The sequence below is a fragment of the Diabrotica undecimpunctata genome, chromosome 9 (assembly GCF_040954645.1).
Source record: "Diabrotica undecimpunctata isolate CICGRU chromosome 9, icDiaUnde3, whole genome shotgun sequence".
Taxonomy (NCBI): Eukaryota; Metazoa; Arthropoda; class Insecta; order Coleoptera; family Chrysomelidae; genus Diabrotica; species Diabrotica undecimpunctata.
The window spans coordinates 13,977,002-13,992,080 of NC_092811.1; the positions used below are offsets into that span (position 1 = coordinate 13,977,002).

A 15,079-nucleotide genomic window follows, 5' to 3' on the forward strand; every position below is an offset into this window, starting at 1 on the left:
AGCACTTATAGATGCCTATGTCGCGCATTAAAGCATTGCCAATGAAAGCATGACGATAAGCAAATTCAAGGAAGAGGTAATTCGGGACCTATTAGATTTTATTGTCACACCAGTCATTATGGAAAATAGTCACAAACTCAGCGATGTTGGTCATGCAAACAGAAGACGATATACCATGTGTTACGCAAAAATGGTAGAAGAGGAAGGAAGGCAAGTAGCACAGAGGGAAGCAACCAACACCTAATTGATATGTAATGGCTGTAAAAAATTCTATTGCCTTGGCTCTTTTTTGTCATACATTCCGTGACAAAAAATTAAATTATTACTTTAGATAAAATTTTGATATAATGTTATTATGTTTTGTCTTATGAAAATAGAGCTTATTTTGCCTAAAATGTGTTCTTACTATGAATGTATAACAAAAAAATATATAATTACGCAATTGGTAATTATGAATATTATTGGCCATGTGAGTCCTCGTTGACATCTTAGAAACACAGGAAAAGTATGCTTTTTACACCATCTGGCCGGGCTGGAAATGTCCCCGTGTATTTTAAATGAGTTCGAGAAGCCTCTGTTAAGCTTCGCATCATTTTCTGGCGATCTAGCGTATAAATTCACGTCGGCATCACGCGACCCATATATAACTTTTATGTGTGAGTCCTTGTTGGCCTCTCATGGCACTTAACCTGTTAAGAGCCTAATCTTCAAAACTTATAACTTACTTTCTTTACTTTTTTCGTGTCTGGACCCGACTACATCTTTTCTGTCCAATATCGGGCTACGTCTACACTCTTTGTATTTGCGAGCCATAAATCATCGAGGGTGCACTGTGATGGGCAAAATCTGCATACTCTCAGGTGCTCCACGTTCTGTATTTCCCCACATTCACAAAGTGCGTCGCTGTCTGTCTTGATGCCTCATTTAATGAGGTTCTGTTTTACAGGGGCAACACCAGTGCGTATGCGATTGAGTGTTTGCCAGGTTCTTCAGTCCAGGTTCATTCCATTAGGTCGTTCTGGATGTAGGGAGAACTGTTCATGTGGTTCGACGCTGACATTTCTCATAAACCTTTTCCTTGATTTAAGTTGGCTGATTCCTGGCGGTTTGTCAAACCCGTATAATTGGTGCCTTTCATTGAAAGTTTGCCTGAACTTCTCCACATATTGTGAGGCGCATCTACGGTCGTCTGGTGATGCGAATTTAGCTACCCGTTACAGTAGGTGTAGAGGGGTAGGCTTCATAAAACCGATAATTATTTTACATGTTTCATTTAACGCCGTGGTGACTTGTTGGGCGTGTCTAGATCTACCCCAGACGGGACAAGCATATTCCCTTGTTGAGAGACATAAAGTCTCAGCTGTTGTCTTCAAGACCTGGGGTTTGCACCCCACTTGCTCCCTATAAGTTTCCGGAGAAGGTTGTTTCTCGTAGAAACCTTTTGTCTTGTGCTCTGACAGTGGAATTTATACGTTAGTGACCGGTCTAGTATTACTCCAAGATATTTGGGCCTATCAGTATGTTTCAAGCGTTGTCCCTCCCAAGAAACATTCAGTTTTACATGCGCCAGTTGGTTGTTAAGATGGAATGCACATACTTGGATTTTAGTAGGGTTTGGCTTTAATGAGTTTTATTTGTAGTAAGTTGACATCATGTTTAAAGCCACTTCTCTTGCCGACTCTATTTGTGTGAGTGTTTTCCCCTTTACGGCTATACCAAGGTCGTCAGCGTAGACAAAACTCTCAGTCTGAGGGTGCATTGGTTGGTCGTTGGTGTAGATGTTAAATAAGGACGGCGCCAGAACGCTTCCTTGAGGTAGGCCATTTTTTTTGGGTTCTCCATCTGCTCTTTCCATTTAGCTTAACGTAGAAACGTCTATTATACAACAGTTATCTAATGATATTTACCAGATCATGGGCAAGCACAGTGTTATAGATCTTACTTAGCAAGGTTCTGTGGTTTATCGTGTCATAGGCCGCTGTGAGGTCTATCAAGGCTACCCCTCCTCTATGTATTCTGTTAGGTTCAGCACTTGGCTTGTGCATGATTTACCTGGTCTGAAGCCTGCTTGTTGTGGGAATAGTTTTGCATCTAAAGTTTCCTGTGTGCGGTTTAAAATGAAGCGTTCATACAATTTATACAAATGGCATAGCAGAGATATCGGAAGGTAGCTACTCGGTAGTTCAGGGTCCTTTTCAGGTTTCAAAAGGGCTACTACTTTTGATTTACGCCACAGTTTTGGAATCTGGTAGGTAGAGCGACAGATGTTAAATAGATCGAGCACCCATTGTATCGCTTTTTATCCGAGGTGTTTTATCTGCTTATTTAAAACTTATAACAAATATAAGGTATATATTGCTTATATTTGTTGCCAAAACTCATGATCAAAATTTCATGTTATGGGTTTTGAAGGGGGATGATTTGATGAGGATAATAATTGCAAATAACTTATTTGTACATTTGTACATTTGGATCAATACAAACAATATATTAAAATATCTTTAAATCCGTAAAATAGTTTCGAAACACAATTCAATTTCTGCCTTAATCTGAGCCTTCTAAAAATTGCAAGGCAAAGCAGACGTTGATAAAGATGTTAATAATGTTAATAGATAATAGTTAATAGATGTTAATAATGTTAATAAAAATATCTTTATTTAATTGAATTTGAATTATTCTCCCATTCTCCTTACACTTAGTGACGGAATAATAAAGAAAGAGACCTCCTAGGCTGGTAAATGCATGGACAGATTGGCAGAACTTCAGAAATGAACTAGAAGACTCAGTTTCAGTCACCAAATAATGAAAAGGTTGCCAATGTGAGTCCATAATACTGATGTACAGGAGATAGGTAATTCTCACAATTTTACTGTCTTACTAATAAAACACTCGTATTCTAAGGTTATTCCGTATTTATATCTAGAATAGCTATCCTAAGTATAAGGTAAATAGAATACTAAAATAATTTGTTACTAATAAACTCGGTATAAATGTTAGTTATAAGTATTCCCACTTTATTCCGAAACAATAGTTTGGCAATGTCGCAATCTTGTGCACAAATACATAGAACAACGACATATTGAGTGAAATATGTCAATTTTGATTTTTCTTTGAAACTGACAACTGACACCAAATATATCTTTTTCTTTATTTGTTATCTTATATATTGAGTTTGAGTATTTTAAAATTGCAAAAAGTTACAAAAAATTGCCAGTGTATTTTGAAAATGGATTTATTCTTTCTTTGAAAGTTTTTCTTTTTCGTGTATTTTCCATCATGTTAATTAAACTATTAACTTCCTCGACAGCCGCAACACCTCTTAAACACATTTTTTATTATATAGCTACTCACAAAACAATACAAAAAATAATATATTCTTGTCACTGATGACTTGACAGTCGTAAAATAGGTTATACCACGGTTATACTAGACTTAAAAAAGGGTGTGGGTCGGTATAATCTTGGAATAAATTCTTATACCAATTATACCCTTCATCTAAGTTATTCCATGTTTATTGTTAGTGATTTTGCCTATACCTGATTTATTCAGAGTATAAATTTTATACTTGGTTTATTAGTTATGCTGTTAGTTGTTGTATTATAGTTAAATTTAGGCTATGGGTTTCGGGGCTTACAATATATGCCCATCATCATGCCACAGTACATAAATGTTTGTTTATTAAAACAGTCACAGCAAAGACTGCATCAACATGTTAATATCGACTATCGAACACAGGGATAATACATAGTTAGTGAGAAGACCTCTTAACTCATGAATACCCACCATATTTTATGTAATATTCCAACAACACGTGGAGTACGTCCAAAAACTTCAAAACATGTTGCTGACAAAATTCGTTTGGATAATGTGGGTTATTTGGTGGATGAAATTGAAAAACAACGAAGGTGCGGCAAATGTGGCAAGTGTACTAAATATCGATGCATTAAATGTAATGTAGGACTTCATCCCGAGCAATGTCTTTATCTTTTTCATATCAGCTATTGAATGCAAGAAATTTTAGGACTTTTTTACTGTAGAGACATCCACCTCTATAATCTTACTCGTTACTAATTTACTTCCCAAATTCCAAAAACTCACCTTGGTTTTATTAACCGATAATAGTGTCTCAACTTTGGTAAAAAAACATCAATATACTTACTTTTTTATTGTGACATTTAGATAATCCCTCCACAGCAGCAGTCGTTTCTCTTTCAAGGAATCTTACATTTTGTTCTGTCAATTCCTTAACCATTCTATTTCTAGCGTCGTCTACATCAACAACTACATCGTCCAGACAGAATGTATCACAGGCAGCCTAAAAACAATAATTTTATTTAGTTTATATTACAAAAAATAATATTTAACCTAGTCAAGCTCATTTATTATTCAACGAGGATGTTATTTAAGAAAAATTCTAAGTAGTAATTAAAAAAACTGACCGTAAATACTTGTGGTGCCCACTCATTAAACGCTTGTTCTAGTCCACAAAGCTCATCTCCTGTGGTCAGTTTCATAATTCGTTCTCCTCCAAGCTCTCCCAGTAACTTGTCCACGTACTTTCCGAAGGCAGCAAAGTGTGGATAGGCACTTGAACCTAATCCAAATACTGCGAACCTAAATAGTCATCTCATATGTTATTACATTATCACACAAAAAATTGCTTATTTGTATTTCTTGTCAACCATATCAATATTTTAATATTGTCTAAAGATTCTTTTCAACGATAAGTCATTTTAAAACACAAGAAAGGTAATGCAAATATAATTAACATTACTGTACAATTTTACTAGCCAAGGCTCTGTTTACACAAAAGGAGGAAGTAAGCTTTATGCCACTTCAAGCGGAGATACCTGTGACTGAATTTACGAGAAAACAAGTGACAAAAGCTGGCAAAACGCTCAAAGCAGGAAAAGTGCTTAAACCTGATTAGGTAGCACCTGAGATAATAAAAATCATCATCGAGGAGAAAGTGCAATGGAAATAGGATATTACAACCTGCTAAGAAGGCAAGAGTTCCCAGGAAATCTGAGATTTCATACTTGTCTCGAACCCGGAAAAGGAATAAGACCAGACTGGGGCATACAGACCTATATGCCTGTTAAATACCTTAGGCAAGGTCTTTGAGGTTCTTCTGTAGGCAAGACTGAAGAGGAAGATAATGGAGAAAGGTGGCATACCCGACCGCGCGTATGGGTCCAGAAAAGGAAAATTGGCGGTAGACGTCATAAACAAGATCAATATTGAGATATCCATATGTAGAAGCCGGTGGAGGGCGACTTTCTTTCTTCATATATTGAATGCTTTAAATATTGCTAGCTGAACATTATCGTCAGACTACTGGGCGACTTAGGGATATCTCTCTATCTGCAGAACTTGGTTAAGAATTACTGCACGGATAGGTGCATCAATATGAGTACGACTTTGAAAGCCCACAGGGACCATTGATTTGGAATGTTCTTTTCAACGAGATTTTGGAAGCTGACCTGGGCATTAATGTACAGGCAATAGCATATGCGGACGAGTTGGTGGTGCTGATGGAGCACAACAAAAACTGACCAGTCATGCATAGAGCAAACCAAGTACTCATCAATGTGAAGACGTGGATGTGAAGCAAAGACTTCATACTGGCGGCTGAGAAGACTGAAGCAATAATCCTCAAGGGTCCTAAGGCCAGATACCAAGTAGTTTTTGCACTGAAGCGAGCACGTCATAAACAGGATCAAGGGGGAGATATCCATATGTAGGAGCCGGACCTACCAAAAAAGTGAAGTACTTAGGGGTAGCTCTAGATACAAGGCAAACTTTTGGTGAGTATGCAAAATAAGTCGTTCACAAGACAGAGGCAGAAAATAAAAAAACTTGTTAATTCTCAATGTAATTTAAAGCAAATTAGTAGAGACTAAATAATTTTGTACTCAAAAACAAACTCAGGAACGTTATGGAGTAAAATTTTGACATAAGTAAATCATAATATCGCAAAAATCTCACACTACTAAAGTAGAAAAATTGATACGACGAAAAATTGTAATCGTAAAAGATACAAAACTACTCTAATAGGGATAAAATGCTCCTAACTTACCGATGAAGCTCTATGTACTTCTTTATATCAAAAAAGTCGACTTTGGATGAGGACTTTGGTTTAGTATTGACTAAGGAAGAATACTTTTACGTTACACATTATTGTTTTGAAGAAAACATGCCGTGGAGAGCTATGAACGCTGAGGAACTCTTTATATTTAAATGTCTGCTACAATAATTAATTATCAGCAAAAGATAATAACTAGCTCGTCTTAAAAAAGAGTATAAAGGACTCAGGGTGAAGCAATGAATGTCTATTATGAAAGCCAACAGGTCGATAAGATATCTGAAGTAACATTGAACACCTATGAACATTTATTGAATATTTATTCAGTTAGGTAAAAAGAATTCAACTTGGAAGATCGAAAGAGAATCCATATAAATGGTTGGTGTCTCCGATAAGAAAAAGTAGAAGGGTATAAAATCCACTTTTCTAAAAATTACTTTTCAGATATAAGGTGGCTTTGAGTTTGCTATTTCTTTAGAAGAGTACATAGATTTATATGTTACTTTATGAATATTGTGATTAATATTTTATACATGTGTAAGAGGAAGTTTGGAAATGAGCCCTGCCGAGTTTACTTTATAAGATACCCATGATAATAATTTACTCAAATTTAATCTGATTGACAAAATTTTTAAATTTTTTAACCTCATTTTGAAAAATGTACTAAAAAATGATATAATTTATAAAATAGTTTATATATAGTAACTTTTCTTGATTGACAAAAAAACAAACATTTGTTATGGTTTGGAATATAGTAGAAAAATAAAAAATAATAATAAAAAAGCAGGATATAGTGAACAATGCTTAGGAATAACAAATTATATATACAAAAAATAAGAATAAAAAAAGCCAATAAAATGGTTGTAAAAGTAAAGGAAATAATATATACACATATATACCGTTTGTGCAGATACAACTCCTACGCAAATTAACTAATAAAGTAAAGCTAAATATATATATAAGCACTATCATATTTTAATGTATTATAAACTACTAAAACAAACCTTTTAATGAAAACCTGCTTATTAAATTGTTAATCGTCTTTTTCTCTTCTATTCAAAGTAGATGTATCTGATAAAACCGATGTATCGTGATCATAAGAACCGTGGCACAAAAAGGAAAGTGTTTGCCGTGCCTTACACCACTTTGTCCCAACTTGTAAACGTGAATTGAGCATTTCTTCTTCTTCTTCTACTTCCTCTTTATAACAAATTCTATTTAGTATCACGTTTATACCCGTACGTTACATTTTCTTCTAATGTCTTCTTTTCTCTTTCGATCTCTCTGCGTATTTCCTGTAATTCTTCTCAGTACTCTCATCTCTGCCGTTTTTAGTAGTCTTTGTGTTTTGGCTGTGTCGAGTTTTGTTTCTGAGGCATATGTCATTATTGGTCTCACACTGGCTTTATAAATTCGTATAAACATATAGTGTTACTAAGGCATCCTGTCAGTCTATTTGCTTTTTGTACTTGATCTCTCACTTCTTTGTCGAGGTCTCCATAGCTGGACAGTGTAATTCCAAGGTATTTTATTTCCATTTCTTTTTGAATACATTAATTTTTATTCTACATCTGATTGGTTCTTTGCTGATTACTATTGTTTTAGTTTTCTGAGATGAGCTTGTCATATTAAATTCTTTTGCTCTTATTTTAAATTTGTAGACCAGTCTTTGTTAACGCTTTTAATGATTTTATCCATGAATCAATTAAAGAACAGAGGGCTCAATAAGTACATCTGTCTTATTTCGCTGCCTATTTCAATATATCCTTTAAGTTGTCCATCTATTCTGACTTCCATTTTGTTGTTTTGGTAGATGTTTTCAATAGTTCTTAAAATATTTAGGAGAACTTTCCTATTAAATTGATATGTATTAAAATTAAACACGTAGACTAAAAGAGATGGTTTAAAAGGGAACTTAGATGAATGAGAGAATGAGCGACGTTTCTGAGACTACAAATAAAAAAATGAAGCGAACGAACACAGAGGCAACCTAGAAAGTTGTCTTTGCTTAAACAGGTTTTCTACTTTTTTTTCTTCTTAGCTTTCTATTGCCCGTTCTTGGACATATGACTCTCCCAACTCATTCCATTGATCTCTATCCTGAGCAACATACTTTATTTGTTCCGACTATATTTTTCTTTCGCTTGATTATCTAACTTTGTAAGATCATTAAAAGCTATTTACCTACGTAAATAGGTTTTAATGATCCTAATCAAGATTCTACAAAAGAACCTTCTGGAGAGAAAGGCAATTTTAACAGAAATTACTGTTGCTAGGAGAAAATTCGATTTTAACGTGATATAAGAGCCATGGATATACTAGTGGCAAGTAAAAGGTCTATCGGTTGTTGGTGGATAACTTCGATTAAGAAGTCGTAGAAGGCTGCAATACGACCTTTCGTTCATTTTCTTCTCTTGGTCGATATATTCACGTTCAGTTAGCCATTTCTTTGATACAATTTATGATATGTTCTCTTTATATTGCTGTTTTTTCCGCTATAATTATTGGATCGTCTGCAAAGAAAACTATGCTGATTCATTTTTTATTCAATTTTCCATCAATTTTCACAGCGTTTTTTAGAAATACATATTTGAATCAATTTTAAGTATTTATTATTTTTTGGTGGAATTTTTTCACAATTTGTGATGCTATGTTAAAGTCAGCGGTGGAATTATTTGAGCTACTAGTTCCAATTATTAGTCGAAAAGTAAAATAAATTTTTGCTTGAAAAAAGTTTAGCCAGAAAAAATTTAAAAAAGTTTAAAAATATTAAAGATAAGAACCTGTCACATTCTTTTACGATTAATAACTAAAAATAATAACCCAAATAATTCCATCATTGACTTCAACATACAAACACAGAATCTGAAAATATTCCACCAAAAAAAAAAAAATTAAATCTGAATATATATTTGAAATTTTAATGCTTAAACAGATATGTTTTGTTTTATTTTTGAACAGTTTAGCGTTAGGTTTTAATACTGGAACGTAATTTGTTCAATGGTATGGTAAAAAATATTAAACAAACGGTAAGACATAGTTTGTCAGATATGCCATATTTCATCATTTAACCCGGATCTATCCACTGCTGGATATAGGTTTTACTCAGTCTTTTCCATGTATTTCTGTTTTGTGCTGTTTGCATCCAATTTTTGTCGATCCATTTTATGTCATCAGACCATCTTGTTGGTGGCCGACCTCTACTTCGATGTGCTTCTTGTCTCGGTCTCCACTGTATTATTCACTGTGTCCATCTGTTATCCGACATTCTAGCTATGTGCCCCGCCCAGTTCCACTTAATGGTCATAATTCTTTCTATGGCATCTGTCACTACTGTTCTCCGTCTTTTCCTTGTTCGTGATCCGATCCCTACGAGAAATGCCTAACATCGATCGTTCCATGGCTCTTTGGGTAACACAAATTTTATTTCTTACTTTCTTGGTTAGTGTTAATGTCTCTGCACCATATGTAAGTACTGGCAACACGCACTGATTAAAGACTTTTCTTTTAAGACACATAGGCAGTTCTGATTTAAGAACATAGCTTAGCTTGCCGAATGCCACCCAAGTGAGTCCTATGCGGCGGCTTAGTTCGCACGTTTGATTATCTCTTCCTATGCGTATCTCATGTCCTAAGTACTTATATGAGGTGGTTTCTTCAATATGCATGCCATTTACTGAAATCTTTTCGCTTAACACAAGATTTGTCATGATTTGTGTTTTTGTGTGGTTGATTTTTAATCCTACTTGTAGGGAGGCTAGGTATAGTTTCTCCAGTTGCGATACTGCATCATCGATTCTGTCAGCAAAAAGGACAATATCGTCAGCAAACCTCAAATGACTAACATTTCTCCATTGACATTAATTCCTTTTTCACTCAGATTTGCGTTCTTAAACATATGCTCTAATAATGTTGTAAACAATTTTGGCAAAATTGTGTCTCCCTGTCGCACTCCCCGTTTTATTTTAAATACGTTGGTCTTTTTATTTGCCAGTTTCACACTTGCTGTCCCATTTTGATAGAAGTATTTTATCATGTTTATATAGCGATGATCTATACGGCACTCTGTTAAGGCGTTTAACATCTTTTGATGACTTATTGTGTCGAAAGCTTTTTCGTAGTCAACAAATATCATGACTAATGGCTTGTTATATTCAACACTCTTTTCTATTAAGTTCTTAATTACTTGTAAATGATCATTCGTGCCATATCCTGCTCTAAAACCTGCTTGCTCTCTTGGCTGATAGAAATCCAACTTACTTCCTAGCCTGTTGGTAATAACTCTTGTAAATAGCTTATATACTTGTGACAACAAGCTAATGGGGCGGTAGTTTCTGAGGTCGTTAATATCTAACTTTATAAGAAGGGAGATGCCATATTTAGATAGTCATAAATACGAAATTATACAATAAATATTTATATTATATACTAGATACGCACTAACAATATCGTAAGTCTGAGTCTTAAGTAAAAAAATACTGAAATCTTGTCGGTCTTTTGGTTTTAGTATTTAGATACTTTTACTTTTCCGATATTGCAATAACCTTGAAATCGCGATAATGCTGGCCATTAAAAGTAGATGGTGTTGTGTAGCGATACCGTTGCGTCAAGTTGGAAGTTTGCTCAGATATTTGCCTTTCTCTCTCCAAGTATCTCTTTGGATATGGTTTCATTTATTTATACAAACAGTAAAATAAAATGAAATTAAATATTAATGTCAAATTAACACAGCCATTCAATTGCTTCTCGGGAACATTTCACAAAGTAGTGGAGGTTTCCACAGTAGGCCACGATTTGGGCAGCCTGAAACACAGTGTTTTATGGTCCGTCTAGGTGATCCGCAATCGCACTGTCGACCCTTCACACGACCTCATTCGAACAGCGAGTCAGCACATTACCATGGCTCGTACGTATTCGGGCATAAAGATAAAGTCTTGAGTTGGCGTGGATATCTGGATATAGTCTGATTCCATTGTTGGCATCCATCTTGTTGACCATTGCCAATGTATCACCAATTTTTTGGTCGGTTCTCATTGGAGGATTTCTAGATCTCAGTCTCTGGTTCTCTTTTATAATGTGTGGTATATCTTAAGGGATTCGTAATTGTAGGTTAGCTAAAATTTTCTGGTACTCTGCCGCTAACGCTGCTGTACGGCGTAGATCGGGTGGAACAATATTACTCAAAATAGGGAGCCACCACACTGGGGTTGATTTTATTGTTCCAATGATTATTCTCATAGTGTGAATAAATTGCATAGCAATGCTGATGCACAATATTCTGTCACTGAAAAAATTTAAGCTATCGCAGAGATCCGAAGTGGATTCCCAGAAGCACTACAAGTTGTTCCAGCACGTTTTGTTATTATATTGCTTCTTGTTTTTAATTTACAGGCTGCGTTTGTAAGATGACTTTTGAATGTTGGTGTTCTATCAAGTGTGGTGCCTGGATATTTGGGGTTGTTGTTATGTTTGACAGCTATGTCATCTAGAGTTACATTAAGAGTATCTCCTGAAAGTCGACTCGATAGGTGAAAGAGACCGATTTTCGTTTTGCTTGTGTTATTGCCTAAGCACATGCTATTAAAGTAGGTACTTAGTGTAGTTAGATCTTCTCCTGCTTCTTTACTTTTATCTTGGCAGCCATTTCTTGATATTGTTTCAGGTATGTCTGCCGTATAAAAATTTAATAATAATGGAACTGACACTAAGCCTTGAGTTAGCCGTTATTCAGTTTTCTAACTTTAGTCCGTGCATCATTCATATATACCTGAAACAGTCTGTTAGTAAACTGTTTATTAGCTGACAAGTTTTGAGGCAGGGTTTGATTTTCATCAACTTATAGATACGGCTCTCTCTCCACATAATGTCATAGGCAGGATTTTTCATGTCTTTTAAAGCAAGTCTCGATAAATGTAGTTAGGGACAACACCTGGTCACAGCAGTTTTGTCTTTCTCTAAAACGAGCTTGCCAATTGATAGAGCAACCACAATAGTGTTACATATTCTGTTATATAAGACTCGTTTCAATAATGTATAAAAACAACTGAGTAAGGCAATAGGTGGATAACTTTTACGCAGGTTTTTTTCTTTACCAGTCTTCTGAATTGCGATCATTTTTGTTCTTTTGAATTATAAAAGTATCACAGCTGTAGTCACAATGTCGCTAAAGAATTTCTTGAGCCACTGCCATATGCCACTGCCATACCAGTGTGGACTATAAATTGAGGATATATTCTATCAAAGCCAGCTTCTTTTCCTGTTTTGGTTTGTTTTAGTACTTCATTTATTTGATCCAATGAGAAGGCACGTGAATATTTTGGTCTTGCTGGAGCATTTGCTTTAAGTTGTTTAAGAGCGTTTATTTCAGCCGATGTATGAGTTTTTTCAGATGGAGCTTGGAAGTTCTAAATTATTCTGTTGGCTCAATTGTTGATTTGTTCGAGTGTTCTGCTCTAATTGCTTCGACCAGTTTGCGAATCAGTCCCCATCCTTTAGACTGGAACGGGAGAAATCAATATATTGTATGGTAGACTTCCATTTATTAAGTCGAGTTAAGTCTAGCGATTTCACTAAACTGTCCTCAATTTCGGGATCCTCGAATTTCAAAAAATTCAGTTTTTGACTTTCCTTAATCCAGCTTGGGATGTACTCCTTCCGAAAACCTCAGGGGATATATTTTTGGCAATAGGGATAACCATTCCTAGAAAACGATGACAATTGTTAGCCTTTTGGTCAATTCGGATCTGGTATAACCTAACTAAGCTCTTTATAAAGACAAAACATGTCATGTCACCTGTCAAGAATATTTTTTTGAGGCATCCTTGATTTCTGATGCACAATATGCCGCTCTCTATAAAATAATCTATAGAAATCTCTTTCTGGTAGACAAAAGACATATATCAGAGACAACTGGTGGTGTTCACTTTTGGTCAATCAAAGTAGATGAAGTTGTATATCGATACCATTCCGTCAACTTGAAAGGTTGGTAAGGGATCCCGCCTTTCTCTCAAAGTCAGTCTTCGGTTCTCGCACTACACGATGATTTCTCAATAAAGACGAAACATGTAATATCAGTGTGAACGAAGACAGATTTTAGGGAAAAAGACTGACATTCGAGCTTTTATATTTTTTTAATGAATATTTTAAATTACATTCTTCTTCTTGATGTGCCTATCCGTTACGAATGTTGGCGATCATCATGGTAATCTTTATCTTATCTGCAGCAGCGCGGAAAAGCTGCACAGATGTTGTATTGAACCAGATTCTAAAGTTCTTTACCGAAGATGTTCTTCTTCTTCCTGGACCTCGTTTTCCAAATATTTTTCCTTGCAGGATGGCTTGAAGGAAAGCATATCTGGATTCATTTCGCATAATATGTCCGAAGAACTGTAACTTTCGGGATTTGATGGTGGTCAGTACCTCTCGGTTCTTATTTATTCTTTTGAGGACCTCCTCATTTGTGACTCGGTCAGTCCACGAATCTTCAGCATTCTCCGATATAGCCAGATCTCAAATGCTTCCAGTTTTCTGCACATATCTTCGTTCAAGGTCCACGATTCAACACCATAAAAAAGAACAGAGAAGACGTAGCATCGCAGCATTCTTACTTTTGTATCAAGAGAGAGGTTGTGACTCTTAAAGAAGGCCCCATCCCATTGAAGGTGGATCTAGCTTTTCCGATGCGTGCTCTAATCTCCTGGTTGTTGGTCCATTCTTCATTTATTATGGTGCCGAGGTAGTTGTAGTGTGTCACTCTTTCGACAGGGGATTGGTTGACGTCGAGTTGACCTTCTGTTATCCTTTTCTTGCTAATTATCATAAGCATTGTCTTCTTGACGTTTATTTCTTAACGTTAAATTACATAAATTCATTTAATTTATATTGCACAGTTAAATTTGAACAGAGCATAAACAAAAGTAGAACATGTAAAAAGCTGATATCTTAATTATAAGGCATTATAAGGCAAAGCTTTTGAAACTTATAAAAGCAGATAATTAATATTATTTAGAGCTAAAAAGTTTATTTTACACATATCTAAAAGTTTACTTAAGAAAAAGCGGTAGCTATAGCAATTAGAATAGAAAATAATAAAGAAAGGCATTTATTGATTACTCGTTAGCATGCGGCGTTGTAAATGATTCGTTCTTGACGTAGCGAAAGTTACTTTCTATAAATTTTTACTCGAAACACTGGTGTACATAAAATTCATTGCAACAAAATGTCTAAAATACAAAATAAACCAATGTTTGATAATAATCCTATAATCATAATAAAAACAAGTTTTTTTTCTTATAGATATCGACAAGTCTTCTCGGTTTTGTATAAACAAATTGAGAACAATTGTTTATTTTTAAATATTAATAGCCTCCTCAATAAATGTAAAAACTCAACAGTAGTATTATAGTATCAAATTTAATATTTTTCCTCGATTTTACAATCACAGTTGGAATTTGTGGTGTTATAATAGAATTGGTTTAAACGGAGAAAATTGCTGTCAGTTTCTTTCACAGAATGCAGATATTCATAGATAAAATCTGTCACTTTTGTGCTGTAGCATACGTTCCCTACAGGATCTATCGTCTGTCCAATATAGGTTTTTGAATAATCTTTAATCAAACTCAGATTTTTACTCCGAATTAGTTTTTTAGATACATCTAGTATGATCTTTAATGTCTTCTTTTTATGATGCGGATTTGTTACAGGTGTTGGACATTAACATGGCTATTTTAATTTTATTGACTGCTGTCCTAGAAAGTCCGGTAGTGATCAAGTTAAATCATTTTTGCAGGTTATGTAATAGGGATATTCGTCTTCTTCCGGAACCTCTTTTTCCATGCAGCTTCCCTTGAAGTTTGAATCCAAAGTAGATCGTTCTTCATTACGCATTATTAGGGCCAGGTATTCTAGTTTGTGACATTTTATGGTCATCACTAGTTTGCGGTCTTCACCCATTCTGTATAGAACTCTTCAGTTAAGGTCCATGACTCTACTTTA

At 35.1% G+C, this 15,079-nt stretch overlaps 1 protein-coding gene across 5 annotated transcripts in view; it reads right to left on the bottom strand.

The window, feature by feature from the left end:
- Nos (Nitric oxide synthase) overlaps positions 1-15,079 on the bottom strand; it is a 588,325-nt gene that overhangs the window by 22,577 nt on the left and 550,669 nt on the right. For all 5 annotated transcript variants that reach the window (XM_072542783.1, XM_072542782.1, XM_072542784.1 and 2 more), the window contains 2 exons: positions 4,440-4,614; positions 4,160-4,315 (listed from right to left, as the gene is read on the bottom strand). In XM_072542783.1, coding sequence (XP_072398884.1) covers positions 4,160-4,315; positions 4,440-4,614 — 331 coding nt within the window. The remainder of the gene's footprint in view (positions 1-4,159; positions 4,316-4,439; positions 4,615-15,079) is intronic.